At 39.9% G+C, this 19,722-nt stretch overlaps 1 protein-coding gene across 1 annotated transcript; it reads right to left on the bottom strand.

Moving 5' to 3' along the window:
* Positions 1-295: 295 nt before the first annotated feature.
* LOC140230820 (glutamate receptor 3-like) lies at positions 296-17,728 on the bottom strand. The gene is made up of 10 exons (XM_072310961.1): positions 17,500-17,728; positions 10,259-10,447; positions 9,203-9,451; positions 8,238-8,413; positions 7,495-7,548; positions 6,660-6,953; positions 5,824-5,943; positions 4,902-5,048; positions 2,799-2,999; positions 296-2,030 (listed from the first exon to the last, which is right to left on the bottom strand). The coding sequence occupies exons 1-10, from the start codon at positions 17,576-17,578 to the stop codon at positions 816-818; spliced, it is 2,724 nt and encodes a 907-aa protein (XP_072167062.1). The 5' UTR covers positions 17,579-17,728; the 3' UTR covers positions 296-815.
* Between the last annotated feature and the right edge of the window lie 1,994 nt (positions 17,729-19,722).

Raw genomic sequence — 19,722 nt, forward strand, 5'->3', positions numbered from 1 at the left:
CTTTTTTTTTCTCGCACATAACTTTTTACGTACAGGAGCTCTCATACGTGGGTACTTTCATAGTCACGGTCATTAAACTTCTTTCACAAAAAATCTCTGAAAATCGATATTTCTCTCTCTCCCTCTCGTCATAGTTTTATGTCTTAAATGTATATCATCCTCTCCAAATTTGCATCCGTCATCAGTCATCATAGCTTCTTCACACTTTCTTCTCTTTTCATTCATAAGTATACGTGTGGATAAACACATTAAGAAAACACACTGCGGTCAGCGTTTACAGATAAAGTGACTAATACATTTAATGACTTTTTCACAAAGTAGAAAACAGGAGAAATACACCAATAAGAAAGTTAGAGCAATTATCTTAACAGGACAGATAATCAGTCAGAAATGCAAATAGACAATGCTTCTCACAATGTTGTTTTTCCTTGACAAGAAATGCGCATGAACTTTTTTTTAATGAAATATGAATGCAAGAATTCACAAACTCAACAAGTGACTTTCTTGATTACAGATATTGTAGAAGGTGGAATCTTCAAGGGAAATAGAAAACCCTATGACATTGCATTTGCATTGAATGGAATACCCTGCATCTCATATCACTGACACTGCAATGCAAACTCATGTTATCGAACCATGAAGTACAAAATCACGTGCTATATTACTCAGTACTGTAAAGATTTCTTTCCATTCACACTTATTCATGGTGAAAATCTGAAAGATGTGCAGCGACAGAACACTTGGTGTCTAGAAGTGGAAAGAAAAAAGAATGACAGGAAGAGAGAAATAAACTATAGGAAACTTTAAGAGGGGTGCTAGATCCACATTTTCTGGTCGTTACCACCTCCTCCACCACCACCAGAGGAAACGCCACCACCACCTGTGCCGGTTAATGGTTGAGCTCGACGCATCTCGTGCTGGTCGTTTCGGTTGACCCTTGGTGCATTGGTGCCGATGCCGAGCTGGAAGGCGAGCACTTCGAGCGCGAAGATGATGACGGCTGACCCCATGCCAATGATCATCAGGTAGTACATACCTTGGAGATCCACAGCCGTCAGGGAGTAAAGCGCTTGTCTCTCCCAGTAACTCATCTTGTGGTTCCTACAAGGCCCTCGTCGCTGTGGGTCCACCCAGGTATCGTTATCCCACATCTCCTCCAGGATACCGCGCTCTTCCAGACGCTCGATGGCCCAGGAGAGCTGGTCTCGTAGAGGAGAACCAGAAGCCACGCCCAAGCCGTACTCGACCGTGGCAAAGCTACCGCCGGTGATCACCAGGTTGCAAGGCCATTGACGCGAGCCGTGCTCCAGGACACGCCTGTCGTGGATGAAGGCGTATTTCCCATTAGAGTGCCTTGCTCGCAGAACGCCGTCCTCCACCTCCAGAACGATACCACTGTCGTCACGGTACATGGATACAGCAGACTGAACAGTCTCCCACAGGCGACGGTACTCGGGGATGCGGTTGTCACGGAAGAAGTCGTAGGCAGAACTATCCTTAACAAAGCCGACATCGACGGTGGTCTGGTCGAAGAGATCCCCGACGTCGCGAACCAGAATGATGCCCTTGGACGCTTTGAGGAAGGGTGTGAGGTTAACAAGGTACAGGAACACCATGACCAGCATAAAGAGGTACCAGAAAGCACTGAGGATGCGGCCCGCCACGGAACGGGGCGACACGTCATAACTCTGGAGGTACATAGTGGTGATCATATACCAGGCCGTGTTGGTGAAATTGAAACTCTCCCCTTGCTCTGGAGTAATCTCGCCACGCTGGGCCTTGGCACGGTACTCATAGGGACTGAAGTAGCACACCAAGAAGAGGAAGATGCCGGTGACAAAGAGAGCGGCAAAGTTGCAGATCCAGACATTCCAGTCGTAGGGGAAGACGGGCACGAAGGGATATTCCCACACGAAGCTTGGATGCTCGATGAGGATGCCGAGATCGCTCCTCATGAACGGAACGGTGTAGTCGATGAACTTGTCGCGTTCGCTGGTGATTGCCATCGGTGCGGCAGCGATATCAGCATACTGCAAGAAAGAGATCAGAAGAGAAGAAGATTGTAAGCTTGTGAATCTTAGCAGATGAATTCCTGTCCATATTTATCACTACGTGACGATATATTGATATGATATGATAATTATGATATGATATTACATGCCATGAAAAATATGATGTCATATGTCGAGAGTAACACAACTCTCTTTCTTTACCTGCATATGTTTATATAGACAAAGCATCTCCCGAGATGTTGTTGGTTGCGTTTTTCTCTTGACAATTGCCTAAGAATTACAAATTTGTCCTGGTTATTCCCTCTCTCGGGTGCGACATGTTGCGTTGGATTTTTATTGAATTTAAAGATCAATGAATTTCAAAGGATTTGTATTCAGAGCATGAATAGCTCTTTGAATATCTTCCCCGAAGATTTAAGCATATAAACTGTTTACGTAGATTTTCCTCCATCATTCTGAGGTAGCAAAGTCTTACCAGGAGAAAAAAAAATGTTGGGAAACATAAGTTATGATTCCGTGAAAATATTTTGAATGCTATACATGTACATCATTTCATATTTACTGGTATCATATCGTTTCATATCAACTGGTATCATAATCATCATAATATCATATCATATTATATCATATCACATCACATCACATCACATCACATCACATCACATCACATCACATCACATCACATCACATCATGGTACAAATATCTAATTAATTTTAATTAATATCTGTTGTACAATTCATTACATACATGTAGGTATATAAGGGAAAGGTATTTGAGCTTCCTACCCCTTCGACAAGTTTCTCCATGAGGCCGCTCCATCTACCAGTCGTGTAGTCGAGTCGTCCATACTCGCCCTCTCCAACCAGTTCGATGGTGTACTCAAAGTCGAGTCCAAGTTCGTTCTCCATGACCATCTTGATGTTGCGCAGGAGCTCGGGAATGTAGCCGATGAAACCCTGTCCACTGTCGATCAGATATGGTGCTTCCTGAAATTATGATTTGTACAAAAAGTAATAATTGTAGTATTATCATTATTATCTTTTTACATCCATTACTAAATATAGTAGTTACGGAAAGCACAGAAAAACATGCGCAAATTTTATTATGATCCTAACTATCTTTCCTTATAAAATCACTGAACAGTTTATTCACGTACTTAATGACTTACACTCTGTTACAAAGGTAGTCTCCTATTTTAAAATTTTTGAAAGCGCACACAAAATCATACATTTACGAAAACAGAAAATGCCAACATTATAAATAGCATTGTAATATTCTGAGGGCCAAAAAGGCGTATTTTGGGTGGAAAACATCTTTTTTTTTTTACTTAACCCTTACTGTACTGAGCAGCTATTTGGCTCCATGAAAATACTGGGGGGGGGGGGCCTGGGAGGCCCCCCCCCCCCCCCCCCCATTGATCTCGGAAACGCAATGTCCGATGAACTTAAAAATTTGCATGCTGATAGATCTTCGCGTGCTGAATCTGATGGTGTAATTTATTTTAATCAATTATGCAAATTGTTTGCATAATTAGCTAATTAATTATTCATAATGCGTATTTTATGCATTTGGGGGATATTTTCATAATTTCAGTCGAAGGATAAGAGTTATTTGAATCATCTATGTGGATAACAACTCAATTTCCCCCTCAGAGCGAGAAAAAAAAAAACGAGAAAAAAAAACAACTTTTTTGTTATGTTTTGTATTGTTTTTATTTCTCATGTTTTCTATTGTTTTATATTCCTTATGTATATCATTGTTTCTAAACTTTGCCCAATTTATTTCAGAACAATATAGAAGCATGAACCAAGTGGAAAACCAATTCCTGAGCAAAATTTATAAAGTAATGCAAGCCATGGTCTATTGACAGTATGTAACTGTACACAAATATATGAAGCGATTAGCCGTTTTAATGACATGCGTATACTAATTGGCCCATAACACCCCCTAGGTAGGTCCGATATGGACAAATGTGGTATCAAAATGTGCGCAAGACTTCAGGGGAAAAAGTCATGAAGCGAGAATCCGAAATTCCCAGCGGTCGCGATGCAATCGCCAAAAGTATGCAGGGGGGGGGGGGGGCTCCCAGCCCCCCCCCCCCCCCCCCCCGTGCAGTTAGGGTTAACCTGTAGTATTTTTTGCAATGAAAAAAGTAGAAAATACTGCAAGACAGTAACCGTGGCCATCTTTGTAACAGCGATTTTCACTCCACAAACAGAAAAAAATGCGGTGCTCGTAGTTTTAGCTTTTAGTGCAGATAATAGCATCGCAGAGCTGCTTGACAACAGCTCTCTATTTCCACTGAAAACTTATGGGTAATCTTAGTGCAGGATATTTGTTTTCAGCTCACATCTTTGTTCAAGTGAGCATACATTCCATCAAGTATTTTCCTTCTGAAACAATGTCCTACATTTGCATTTGCAACGTTTATTCATGTAATAGGTATATCACTATTTGGTTATTGCCAATATTATGAGTTTTTATGAGTAGAAACAAACTAAATCAACAGCCAAAAGTATATTACATTTACTATGCATTTTCATGTTATTCTGAATCCTAATGATGAGCTAGGGGTTTTCGTTTTCCATTTAGGATTATCAGTTTGATTGCACATGTGAATTAACGTAATATTCACAGTGAAACTTCGATCGTTGCTTACGTTGACATTTTGACAGGAAATATTTTAGCTGTGGAATATTGACATTTCAGAGTTTATAAGGCAGTGACCATAAGTATCTCTATGTGTAACTTACGAATATGGGCGTAAATGACGTCACTGCCTATAGTAAAAAAAAAATTAGGAACTTCAGATTCCATGATTTCATTATTTTTTTATATGCCCAATGCAAAGACGCTGTGACAGAATAAATTGGTGAGCCCCAGCTTACCTCCAGCGAAGTGACGATGATGCTCTTGAGTTCGGCATTCCTGAAGGGATACATGTTAAGACGTGAGCCAGGTTTGGGCCAACTCTGGCCCCGGTTATCTCGTCGCCATTGGTTGATGTTCTGGATCCATTCCCCAGACTCATACACCTGACGGATGGAAAGAAAATTAATTGTGAATATACACAGATACTGGTTCGAACCTACATGATTGTACTTTTGACACAAGATAATATAACAGACATTCTTATTAGCCCTGCATGGGGTATATGACACACTTTCAACTCATCTTTCCATATTTTGTCTTTATTTTACTTGATTAATGTCATGCATTGCACACATCACGAAGTGTTCTTGAATGACATGTATTGACATACAGAATGTGTGTGTGTGTGCGTGTGTGTGTGTGTGTGTGTGTGTGTGTGTGTTCAGATTACACCATGATACAAGGCAGAACCACGTCTGCCACGTGGAACTTGAAATAGCAGCAGCCATCACATCCAAGACTACAACAATAGTATCCATATACTGATAGGTGGTTGCCATACATATTATTTGCAATTATTGACCATTTCTGTCATAGCAAGTCTTTCACACAAGCTCCACATAACGCAGTTTTTTCCGTCTTACGAGTTACGGTCTAACTTTCCGTTCTGTATGGGAAGGGGCCTATCAATCCATTTCATTCATTTATTTTAATGCAACTGTATACGCATCCAGAAAAAAAAAATATATATATAGGCCTATCTCACATATCAAGTGAAGCTCTATGGGCGTAATAATGTCGAAAGTTGTACGTATATTACTGCAAGTTTTTAGTTTTACATCCTGCCTAACACGCCTAACAACTTCGGCTCGTTCGTATCCAGATTTCCGATCATAAAGCTTTCTACGGGGATAGCCAAAGTTTCATCTGTCCACGTACCTGGTTATCAGTGTAGAAGAAGACTGTTTGTCCTTTTCCTTGATGGATGGTGATGGAGTAGTTCGACCTCTGGTAATTATTGTCAAAGGCCACGTGTCCACTCAATCCTTCAAAACTTACCTTGAATCAAGAGAAAGGTAAACACACTCCTTCAATTAATTTTGATTCTTTTGAATCATTCTCATTTGTTTCGTCGCACACAGACTAGAACTGAATAACGTGAACTGGGCTTCACGTAGAGAAGTCTTCAACAAGATGCAGAGCAGGTTAGGGGATAAAAGGTCTAAATTGTTGTCAAAACTGTTTGAATATTGGACAATTCGTCTTATTTCGTCTTAGTTCGACCTAACGATGAACCTAACAATCAATGTACATTGGTAATCATTAAAGACTAATGGGATTCTGTCATATACTAGTCCTGCACTAAAATTGTACAGTCATTGCAAGCACTGTAAATAAATGGTCTATGCCATGACCAAGGTTAAAATTCAATATGTGTGATAAATCGTCAACAACGTAAAAAAAAAAGAATTTATGCTTTTCCAATCAATGTAAAGTGAACATTCACCATCAAGACTTTTAATTAATTTTAGTCACCGCACAAACACAAGACCTTGAATCAATATGAACAACTATCGATTCAAATAATGCACAAAAATGTTAAATTAAAAACAATTTATGAGTGATTACCATGTTTAGATTAAATATCTGATATCCTTAGTCATTAATAGAAGAATCAGTAGCATGGTCTGTGTACTACAAAGCTAGACTTGATTACGCAATATATTAATCTTGAAGTAAAGTCAGGTGGTTAATCACGTGACATATTCTCTCACCTCCTTGATATCCTGCATAACGGGGGAGAGCGTGAAGTCTTCAGAAGTGGACTTGCACTGCGCCACGGCTGACGGGAAGGAGCCGGTGCGGCGCAAGTGGCTGTCGAAGGCCTCACCCATCAGCACCACGGCATCGTAGGCCACCTTGAGGCGGTAGGGCCATTCCTCCTGGTTCTCGGCTCTGGTGGTCGTGTATCGCACGTTGACGTTGGCCTGCTTGTTCATTATCAGCCGAGTGATGTAAGCCCCGTCTTGCCGGATCTGCTGGACTTCTTCCCAGGTCAGGGGTAAGTCCTGTAAAATGTACACAAAGTAGAGTTACTCAATAAGAGTTACGATGTTAGTGGTGATGTTAATGTGATGGTATTGATGATGGTACTGATGACGGTACTGGTGGTGGTGGTGGTGATGACAAGGTAAAGCTAATGTTGATGATTAATAAATAATGACTTTAATGAAAACCTCACATCCATTATTTGGACTATATTGGTTATACAATTAACATACTAGTATCCTATGTTTACATTCTTTGTTTTCCTAATAAGGCCGTCTGATATTGTAGAGCATAAACGACGTCAAAATATTCACACGTCATTGATCGTACTTAATGACTGGCAGCACTGATGGTGTTCTACACTGAGAATATGAATCTCTGGACTGTATTATTTGATTACCCGAGATTTTCATGAAGAGTAGATAGTCCGAGAATTTTAGACCTCAATATTTCAGGTAATGCATCCTTTTCTGAATTGTGCGACACAGATTTGCTACAAAAGCGAAATAAAATGGTCAGAAAAAAACCAATACAATCTGAAATTGTGAAGCAAAGACTTACAATGTTGCCAAGCAACCAGTGGTACCCATCGCTCATGAGGCCTTCTTCGATTCCCTGAGACAGAGAGAAAACAAATAAAAAAATGAATGAAAAATAAGAAAGCTACTTTATTTTGCACATATACTTAAAAGAAAAAAAAATCAGTTCATTCATACACATAATGCATAATGATTTTATATATTGCTGTGTCCGCGTAATCTAAAAGCATCTGAACAGATTTAAATTGCACCAAAGTGTAACACTGGTTTGGGACAATCACAAAATAAATGCACCCACTCTCTATTCATTAAAAAGTTTGATTGCAAGTAGTGTGGAATGTTTAAAACCTTAAATAGATACAAATTTCCTTTCTTGCTTTATTTCAAGACCTAAACTCGCAGGTACATTGTGATTAACGGGGTCGAAAGAGTCGATATCACGTACGTATAGGTAGGTTAGGAGAAGGTAGACGAGCTTAAGCTATGTCACTCACGAGAGACTGTTAATTAGCGTTTTAGTATGCGTACGGTATTCAGTTTGTGAAGGAGATTTAAATTTCGATGAGAATATCTCAGTAATGATTTCCCACAGAGCTAAAATCATTCTGCTTGTGTAAATGACTTTACTTTTCATGAGAAATTTGGTTTGACTTATTTAGAATATGGGAAGTGATTATAAAGTGCACATAATTGCACAATTTGGTGCAACAGTAGGGAACGGCGCGTAATACGTTTCCATGGATACATTTGACTCTACGCTCGTACCATTTTCAGTAGTTTCAGGCAGATTTCCTCGTACTGGCAAAAGAGGAGAATATTCTTGACAGTGCTCTCTGCGATGGTGCGCCGTACTTCCGTCATTTCCTCGTCAATGGGTAGGATCTGGACTGTCTGGTTGTTCTCGATAGCGAGAGAAGACATGGCTTCCACGATACTTTGGGCTAAACAAAAAGATATAGAACATTATGACTCCTGGGGGCATTTCATGAAGCATTTTCGTCGGATATTTTTCTGACAAACTGTTACAAGCTACTGAAATCCTTGCGTCTGATTGGCTGAGAGCAAATTTGTCCGTCAACTTTGTCGGACAAAATGCTTCATGAAATGCCCCCCTAGTGTGGCTGGTGAAAATGAAGTCTGTAGTTTTCTTGCTTGTAAGTGTGTGCGGTTATCATAATAGTGTGTGTTGCACATTTTGTATGTCCTCTATATACAGCCGTTTTTATGAACTGAAGAGAATACCCTGTAAATATCACAAAGATATCATACCTTTTAAATAATTCGCATTCACTATCCTGTAGTGCCGGAGGTTACAAAACTGTCTTTCAATCGAATCTACACGCTGAAATAGAATCCCATGCTGCCCTACGCTCAAAGCAATGACGTGAGAGAAACAAGTACGGCCTATCCTTAGTGCATCATATCAAGATGTATAAGAGTGGTATCAGGGCTGAGTATTCAGAGCACTTTTCTGCCCGACAGTCAGTGTGGCCAGATGACCAGTTATCACAATCGGTTTCCGCTAACAATCTACCAACAATAATGATATGTGCCCTGCAGAGGAAGTGTGTCTCTTTCAATTCTCCTTTAGCATCATCTGTATCTTGTTTTCAAACAATATCAAACGCATATTGAGCTGGTGCTGAGAGGATTATTCTTGTGAGCAATATCAATTCTACGTGAAAATCAGTCACAAGGGAAAGACTCGTCTTGGGAGAAAAAAAAAGTACCGTTGTCGCCGTCATAGACGAGGAGGTAGTCGCGCCACTTGGTGTAGTTAATGATCTCGGCGTAGAGATCGACAAGGTCATCGACGGCTGGGTACAGCTTGACGGAGTACTGGCCTCCACAGAGGTCGAGCGTCGCCGTCGGGTTGATGGCGTCGCCGATCACGCCGCTGATGTCATTGCAATCCGGACAGAGGTCATTGGGCAGGATGATGCCACGGAGACTGCTACTCCTTGCATGGGCGCACACCTCTGTGAAGATCGAACACCAATGTTTTGTGATTGTCAGTTCTATCATTATCATCTCTAATTCTATGACGGACATAATGAAGCTAATCATAATTATTATCCTAATCATTATTACATTGATACAGACAATGTTAGTATTCTATGATTTCAATGACAGGGGACACAATTAAGAGAATTTCCCCCCCCCCTTTTTTTTGGGGGGGGGGGCTGGATTATCTAAGGTTTTGTTTTTTTTTATAGTGAAGGTCTGAAGCTATATAAGAGTAGAGGAAGAAGGCTGAACACCACTTTAAGACTTTGCTCATATCTTAGAAACAGTGCGTGGAATTGGGAAGTTATGTGCTTATCTTCTAAAGTTGACAGTTATATCAGCTTATACTTTAACATTTCAAGGCCATGAGATCCCGAATGACATGCCTTGGTAACAAGACAACATTTAGAATTAGACCTCCACTACTGTTTCTGAAATTTCCGTATCGAGATTCATCAATAGTTATATTGTGAGATCTACTAGCATCATGCTCGTTTTATATATATAAAAAAAAAAAGAATGCAGTTTAGTTGCCAAACGTCATGTTCAATTTTATGAACATTTCGTGACATCCTCGTTTTGTCTTGGCTTTGACAAAGGTTACAATGTGTTGTATTTAGTCATCTTCGTTTTGCTTTGGCTTGACTTGGAGGGGAAAGGGTAAAGGTTACAATGTGTTGTATTTAGTCATCTTCGTTTTGTCTTGGCTTTGACTTGGAGGGATAAGGTTAAAGGTTACAATGTGTTGTATTTATTCATCAATTCTGTCCTGGGTTTACCGATTTGGAGGGCCTGAAAGATGTTGCTGCTGATTTGTGGTTGTCCATTGGGCAGAGTATCTGGCTGGAAGTGGGTCACTCGAAGCGTGTTTCCATTGTTCCATCCGTATGACGTCACCCAGAAGGTAGCGTCATCAATGATCCGTTTGTAGTCATCATCCTTGTCCGTCTCGGCGCCATAGAAAGAACCTAGATAAACAAGGAAGATTTTCAATATGATATCCTAAGTTTCAGCTGCTTTACAACCTCATGTCCGTGCTACTTATGTTCAGCAAAAGACACAGGGATTCCAAAAATGTTGGGCAAATGAAAATAACATCATCGACATTGTATATATTATATCTTCCTTGATAATAAGTAAAAGAAATAAACCTGTAAGCATACCACCAAGTGTATTACATAAGCAGTCACATTAAATAAATTTTTGAGTATCATATAAGTTTTGATGTTGCAAGTTTTAAATTAAGCAAAACGAGCCAAAATCCTACGTTTCAATCATCAGGTAGAACAAAATATCATTTATATACTGTTGCATTTGCTGTAAAGTCGAATGTAATTTTCATGTATCACAAAATCCAATCAAGAGAGAAAATTGGAGAAGGCGTGTTAATTTTGTTCATGAAATGTGTGTAAGCACAAATGATGCTATACATCTATGTCCAAGCATGTCACTTTAAAAGTAGAACGTACGGATATATACTTTCGATGATGTTGCAATGGGGAGAAAGATAGCGGCATCAGTTTGAACCATTCGTAAGCTCATTAGAGATCGCTAAGCTAAAAGACAAGATGAGTATTTGGGGCTCGTAGTATAAACAGGACGACACCATCATTAGCAGCGGCACATGCCGTCGGGAAGGGGTACTATACACTGTATTTTAACGTAGACCTTCCTCGATACCCGTAACTGTACGCTCTGTGTGCTCTGATCAACGCCACTGACAATGTGCGTCAGTTGGGAATGGCGGCCATCATGATCAATACAATGGCCGTGCCTTAAACGCATTTTAACAACTGTGTGGATTCAATAATCTTCTATCTAGACCTATGTTTAATGCTCTGTACGCTCAAAACAAAAATGAGAATTGGTGATAGACATATGCAATATATGTATAATTTAGTATTATTGATTTTTCATTTCTTTTTTAAATATCACATCAGCTTATTACTGATGTCTTGTGTGGCAGACGTTGGTATGCAGCAGTAAATTGTGTACAGAACAACTCGGAAAACATGGATATCATACATTTACTAATGTCAGCCGTTTGTACACGTCTAATGAGTTCTGCACACTGAATAAATAGGCCACTGGTGGGTCGACCAATAGATAGTAGGGAACCGCAACAGCGAGAACCTAGCTCTCAGACCATTCAACAAAATTCTTGATAATAAATCCTCTCGGTGTTATTTTCACCTCACCGTATGATTGGGACACGTTCAGTTTCTAATATCACAAAGAGCTGTTGGTTCGTTTAAATATTTGACGGTTGATATTTTCATCCAACCTATAAAAGTGTTTTGGTTCCCGCCAAACCCAGGGGGTGTTGTCCATTTCAAACGTGTTTTTTACCCTCGTGATAAAAGTCATAGTCCGCGTCCTGTAGAATCAGCTTTACCTTGCGAGCAGCTGATGGTACGATAATTCAAAATGGCGGCTTAGTTTTGTAAGGACATAATAATACATTCTTTGTGTCGTTTATTGTGTCTCATGGGGGACGAACCGAGTGGCCTGCTTTGAAATAACCTTTGCGATTACCCGCTGTAAATATCTTTTCGCTCCTGGAAGGTCTTTGTCTACTCGACACGAAGGGGAAAAAACCGATTTCAATGGGTCTTTTCATGATTGTTCGTTAGTTTTCAAATTGTTAAAGGACGAACGTTGAAACCACGTCTTGGTTGGGTGACTGCAGACAACAGGTTGTTTTCGAAATTCCGCGTTCCTGTGCGGGTTAGTCATTTCTATAGAAATCGACATGAATAGAGTCGAGGGCGTGGGCTGACTACGAATGGCTTCCAATGAACGACAGATGGCGTCGTCCGTATTTTCATCATGGCTCAGCACTCGTCATTGAGGCTGCACGAGTTAGGACCCACAATCTACTTGAATTGCATTACAGTATCTCATGCCTTTATCTTTACTGAAATTGCATCTCGTGATTTACAGTGATATACGAAGATATAGAATCTATTATACCTATCATACTGCACAACGCAATTCTATACTGCTGCTGATGTATTGTATCTATAGACCATAGGGCAATGTCTCCTCCAGCCCAAGCCTTGCGCTGCGATTTACTTACAAATGTCATTGCACAGTTCCTAGTGGTACACCATTTAGCATATTAAATGCGAGATATATCTCCCTCAGAAAATTACATTTTGGGGAACTACGTAGTCAGAATATAGTTTGGATATCGATTTTTCCATTTCCGCATTCCTGAGAGTGATTTATGTTGCCTGGCGCATCGTTGTATGAATCTATAGCCTGTATATGAGTCATTTATTGAGACCCCCAGCGAGACCCGTACCACACAGTACCTGCATGGCGTAACGATGAAAAAATGTATCATTTTATTTCATCCGGGTAAAGCTGTAATGATGCATCGTTTCCGTTCCACCCTGCGCTGGCGCCTTGTGCTTCATTGTATTGCTCCCTTTGTCATTTAAAAACGTGTGGTTTTGCTTCACCGACGACGCTGTAGTTGGAGACACAGCCAACTGTTAGAGCTGTCCCAAAGTGGTCGTCAGATGGCGGCATTTCTTCAAGTGTGCTGGTCGAGAATTGAAAAAAATTACAATCTACAACTAACTCATTTATGTAGGAAAGCGTCAATAGGACTACAACCCTCACTCGAATGGCCAGTGACTTGTCTTCTCAAAATGTCATTACATACGTGATTATGTAATAGATAATGTCTTCATAGAACATCCACACAGCTGACGTAGGGATCTGATCGAATTTTCCAACTCTGGTAACATTATAAATTTTTAATTTGCATCAGCTGAGAAATTTCAAGAAAATGCGAAACGATAAGTTGTGGGAACTGCTTTCCTAAAGTATTATTACGTAGTATACGAAATAGAAACACAACCGTGGACTGTCGACTGCAAGCTTTGTGAGGACCGACACCAGAAAAAAATGCGAAGCTACGTCGAGAGATGGCGACATTCCGTTTTCTACCTGGTCGCTGATGTTTGCCTGCTGCGCAGTCAACTGAAATTATTCCCGAGGCTGCCCCCTTTCATAATTCTATAGTTGTGCCATCATAATGTGTCTACTGTCATTATAAATGTTCATCAGCCTGTACATCCTAGTCCTGCAATATACGTGTGATTATATTTCATATCAGTCGGAACTATATCAAAGGAATCATTTCCTCATGCCCATTCTAAAAGCCCATACTTAGAGCATTATTCTGTGTGCGAAATTTCTAGTACAGTATGTTCAAGCAGAGTGTGCAATTACCGTACAGGCGACCATCCCACGCGCCTTTGTTATGCTGAAGGTCGTTCTCGGTTGAATAGCTACCATTGCAGTCAGCATAATACGTAGCTTTATTCTCCACACACAACTGTGTTCGGTTTGTGTTGTATTAAACGACGACGAAATATTTTACAGGCGGGAAATGCAGCAAAAATAGTATATGAAATGAGCAATATTCTCGTGAATGTGAAGGTAGTAGCTACACTTATAAACGGGGATAGAGTTGTTGAATTTTGTTTCATTATCAACGGCCCTTTTTAACTGATAATATATGCTTCAATAGAAAACATCTTGACTTAATAATCACTCACATCTTGAACATCAACTTGAAAATGTTAAACATTGATTAAGTCGTCTTCTCCCTACAAAATTTCTCTGTTTTATGCTCTTCTTATTATTTGTTAACAAAGTGTGTAAATTCATTTATCTGTTCCTCTGCATATTTATCATAGGATTGTTCAACTAGTTTTTCTGCTTATCGTCTCTGTATCCTACAAATCATGCATGAGCTGGACATTCGGAACGTTGTTTCGTGTTCCACAAAGGGATCCCATCCCCTCCTAAACCAAACAAAATACTAGTAGATTGGGATTTGGCTACCAAAGTATGACCCCATCCCAAACAAAGTTTCCCCCACTAGATAAGGCACGTTCTCCGATTTCGTCAGGCCTTTTAGGAAGAAATAAATTTCCTTCGGGAGTCCGTGAGTAGCGCCCGGCTATGCACTCATGACAGATTTATTTCTTTCGATATATCAGTCAGCCATTCCTCTCTTTTTCTCAGTTTTCTTGTAGTATCAAGGTAGTATCAAACCAGAGAAGGGTCCTCTTTTAATCTCAAGGCTATGGAAACAGATTTCATGATGACGTGCTCAGTTTTACGACATGGCGGTCTGTGCCAAAGGTAAACCTTCTTTGGTGATGTGAGGGAAGCATAACATGCCTTGAGTAAACTCTCTTGTAATGAGGTCAAGTATGCAGGGACCCAGTAACCCCGTCCAATTTCAGTCGCGTAGTTTTTACTATGATGAATATGTTTGACCCCCCCCCCCCTTTTTTTCTTTTTTTTTCCATTCAGGTTGAATGAATTTGTCAGTTTTCATTCAGTCAACCAATCGACCACCACCGAGTAAGAAAACATTACCCATCTCCTTTACACGCATGTGTCGAGCACGTATTACAACTGAAACATCATCAACATAATATCCGTCTGCCATGTATAAGAATGACTGGCTAATACCCTCATGTGCATCTCACGAATGTATAATTATGTGTGGTGGTGTGAGATGGCTTGTAGTGATGGCAGTGTGTGATGACGAGTAGTGAACTGTAACGGCTAAATATGTGTCACATTGATGTGTAGGGCCTAATTTATTCCATTTATACACAATTTCATCATGGCTACCTGGAAATGATTACTGTTGTCTTTCATGTTCATGTTATCATGTGAAATTGCTATTATTCATGATCTTATGATTACTAGGTGAAGCTAGAGCTGGTTTAAGGTCATAGAACCAATTCATCAGTGACAAGGCGGTACCATCTGAGGTAAAACTTGGGGTTATTTTAATTTTTTCAAATACAATTTATAATCAGCGTAAGTTTGAATAAACCCCAGCCGCAATGCGCAAAGGAGTCTCAAGTTATTCGATGGTATATTATTAGTTTAAATTTCTGCACCCTGAGTCTCTAGACTGGTGGGCAAGATATGTTCCTAACAAAATCCCCTCTGTTCCTTCTTGATCTGCTTAGTTGATCAAGTGTGAACTTGGCATTTCTAAGAATCAATTCAAAGTCATTGTGGATGATAACAAAAGCACCACCTCCCCGCTGGAGAGAACGTATGGCACAATGAGGTTTGATATATCTTAATGTGATTTACGTAGTAAGTAGCGCTGTTTAACATGACTCTAAAAGCAAGCAAAGTTGAGGGTGTGATTTATGCTTGACTTTAGTTCAAAGATTCAGTGCAAAGAATATAAGTGAACAATGAAGGCGATTTGGTGTGTTCATGATAGAGAGAGGTTTTTAAATGTGTCTGAACTAGCAAAACGGTAATTTCAATTAGAAAATGCTACTGCGGGTATAGCACTCAGCGTCCATATGGCCACGACCACTTGCTAGAATGAAACATGATCAGATTAAAGTAAATGAATGGACCGAGAAATCAGAGATTTCAGACTAGTTACAGATCCCAGATTACTACCTGGCTACCATCGTGTCCAAGCTCATGACTGTACCTCAAACCAACTCCTTGCTCAAACTTGGAATGACAACCGAGTGAAACTGACCTATAGTGATAAGCAGAAGCTCTTGATATCTGAAAATAGGAAAGTACAAAAACATAATCTGCTTGAGCTCATGCCTACAACTTCCATTTTGTTATGATGATACATTGTAGCAGGTCAGATATTGCCAGTCTGTCTTTCATTTGGTTTTGGATTTCGAGTGACGTGTTGAAATACTAAGATAGTGCTTTGGTTATCGTGTCTCCTTGATTCGGCAAATAACATTTCAAAAAGCTGTTACATAATGCCATCGGAGTAAAAGCAGGTATCGCAGAGCATCTATGAGTTGTAGATTAGCCTTCGCATGATTTTTGCTTCTTTATCCCCGAGTTCCCTTTATCACTGTTTATATGTGATGGTGAATATGTTTTCGTTACTGGGTGATCCATTCAGAGTTACTTATCCCTTGATTACATCATTTCTGTCACAAAATACAAAGTGGGCTCTATGTTCTAAACCATGGCACTACATTTCAAGTGTAATTTTGTCAAAAGAACAGCTCTCATTGTATTGTATCAACCAGAATACTTTGCTCGTGACAATACACAGCTTGTAAGTGCAATGTTTCACTGGATAGCAGGCACTGGCTAGTAAGGGAAGGGGCTGGATTGTTCTGTAGGGATTTTTTTTTTCTTCTCTTGTGCAAGAGCAGCTTGGTGTTTGGTTTCTGGCTTGTTATTTCCACCCATCACCCCTTTTCTCTATTCATTGTAATCGTTGGTTCTGAGTCGTACCGTGAATTTTCAAGCCGAGTTCGTGGTTATGCCCAGCGGGTTTCCCGCTGGTTTTCAACGGAGGAGTTCTGGCCACAAATTCAGCCGGTATTTCGCTGTAGACTAACGAGGGCATACTGCCTCACTGTTGTGTTTTTACCGTGCTCTCCTATATCCCACACACTCGCTGCACCGTTCAGTATGCAAATAAACAACACTCTAGCACGATATTATCTGCCGACTACTGAATGTAGAGCCTAATGCGTTACACGTACACAAGATGCAGGTGTATAAGTGCCTCAGAATGGCAGTACAAAAAGCCATCGATATATGGCGAAGTGTTTTTATACCCGCTAGTAAAATCATTGCGGCGTGATAACCACGATATAATTGGCTTTTCTGCTTGTGCAACTAGGTCACAAATATTTCTTGTAGGCAAATGTTCAATGCTCATAACAAAGCTTTTTGTAAAATTCCAATGATTCAATTCATTTGTAATCTTATTTTTCCTCTTCGAATCAGATTCTTTTTTTTTCTTCAAGATCAGACGGCTATGAATGGAGCCCTAATGACGAAAACAAAAAGAGGTCGTGACTTCCTCCCAGACGACTGTCTCAAGATGAAAGATTTGGGAACCGTCTCCATGGAAATGGAGGATGAGGGATTGATATCAATACCCTGTATCCTATTGTTGCCTTGAAATGAGTTGACTTTTTTGACAATATTTAGATAAATTCGAGATTTCTCTTCAACTTACCGATTGAAATTTCGGCGGCAAACGTCTGCTGCTGTACCATTAGCACACAGAAGACTAGAAACACCGTCCTCGCCATCATGATGTTGAGGTGGCACCCTCGCTTTCACCTCCAATTCTCGATTGTCTTCCTGAAAGAGAAATTCTGCGGGAGATGTTGGGAAATTCGAGATCTAGCATCAGTTCTAGGAGCCACTAACTCCGGCTAGTGGAGGGGTATGTTCGTTGGAAAAGCCTGTAACTACGCTATACGTTTTTAGCGAAAGCGATTAGATCGCAGCGGAGAACAAAACTACCTCATTACGCATTCATGTCCATGCTAATGAGCAATGATTGACAGATTGTCAATCAAATTCATCGACCCCGCCCAACGACTGGTCAGTTCCATTTGCATAGATGGGTGCATATTGCATCAAATAGTGAGGGACCAGTGAGGGCGTTCCGCTCAGGTGACCTCATCTCTACAGTACGCCGAACGACTCGTATCCCATCAATTGAAGTCGTTGTAGTGGGCATGGTAGCGAGTGGGGAAACCGAAAATATAAATTCTAAAATTCTTACACTAACACGAGATTCAGTACGTCCACCCTTGTTACATCACATTATAGTTTTTATGTAATATGTAGACTTACTTGAAGAACAGACAAGATATCGACTGTAGTAAATGATCAAAAAGAGTCATCGTTGTAACGCCACCCGTTTTGCTGTGTCTTCTTCCTCTTCTTCTTTTTACTTCTTCTTCTTCTTCCTCCTCCTTTTCTTCCTTTTCCAGCTAGGGTTAGTTGAGCTCTCTATTTTCACCAGGAGGCCGATGATTCAGTTCGGTTGAATCACAGTTTTGTGACAATTCTAATGTTGCTATTTTTTACTGGTCTAACATCAGGGCAAATACGTCAAACGATGACAAAAGATTATTTCTTTCACAAGCACATTACATACATGTAATGATATGCATTTATAACCATGGGAATTACGCAATTACCCTTAGTGTGCTGGGTGTTGGACTTTCGACTTTCTCGAGAAAGAATACATGAAATTATACATGTAAATTCATTAGATGTTGCCAGTTAAAACAATGATTCACGAGTTAGCTGCTATGTGCCACTGACATTCACAGATGGAATGACCACTTTCCGCTTAGAGAAATTCAGTCTAAACCCCGAACTGCAGATGATTATATTAATAATAATAATAATAATAATAATGATAATAATAATGATAATAATAATAATGATAATAATAATAATAATAATAATAATAATAATAATAATAATGATAATAATAATAATAAGTACATCATTTATAAGGCGCCATCGATCTAGTGGCCTATTCTGAGGCGCAGAGGGACATATAAAGAGAATAACATACATTATATATTGTAACTGATTGACAGATTGCCCTACACATGAATTTGAATAGATTGGTAACATTGGTACATGTACAGCGAGTACATTAAGGAGGTTGAAGAAGATGAAAGAGATAGAAATATATACCCGATGAGCAATTCAATGAATATTCAACCAAAACAAGATGCGAACATATATGACTTCAGAAGCTTTTTAAATGTTTCAATGGTTTCTGCTGATCGGATCCTCAGTGGTAGAGCGTTCCAGAGAGATGGGGCTGCAGCAACAAAATCTTTTTCTCCGAGAGTCGAGATTATGTCAATTGTTTACTATTACATGAACGGAGATTTCTGCCAGGGACTTATTCTGAAAGAAGGTTTTGCAAATATTTTGGAGCTGAAGAATGTACTGCTTTCCATGTATGGAAAAGAATTTTTAACTCTATCCTCTTGGATACTGGTAGCCAGTGAAGATTTTTCACAACTGGGGTAATGCTGGAGAAGCGAGATGTTCCACTGAGGACCCGAGCAGCAGAGTTCTGAGCACGCTGTAGTTTGGCCAGTTGGTAAGATGAAGCCTTGAACAATAATGCATTTCCATAATCAATACGAGACAAAACATACGAATGACGGGGATTGCTTGGGAGATATGAAATTACAATTATTTTACAATTTCCTCCTGTGGGTTGAGGGCCTATTCAGATATACATGACGTACATGAATCCGTCCCGCCATGACTGCACCATCTTTAACTAAACATTGGAATCTTATCATTATTTAAACTGACATTACAACTGAAAAATCACTGAAAATATGACACATGACATCATTAAATTGGCCCTCAACCCACTGGAGGAAATTGTAAAATAATTGTAATTTTA

This window comes from Diadema setosum, chromosome 7 (genome assembly GCF_964275005.1).
Source record: "Diadema setosum chromosome 7, eeDiaSeto1, whole genome shotgun sequence".
Classification (NCBI taxonomy): domain Eukaryota; kingdom Metazoa; phylum Echinodermata; class Echinoidea; order Diadematoida; family Diadematidae; genus Diadema; species Diadema setosum.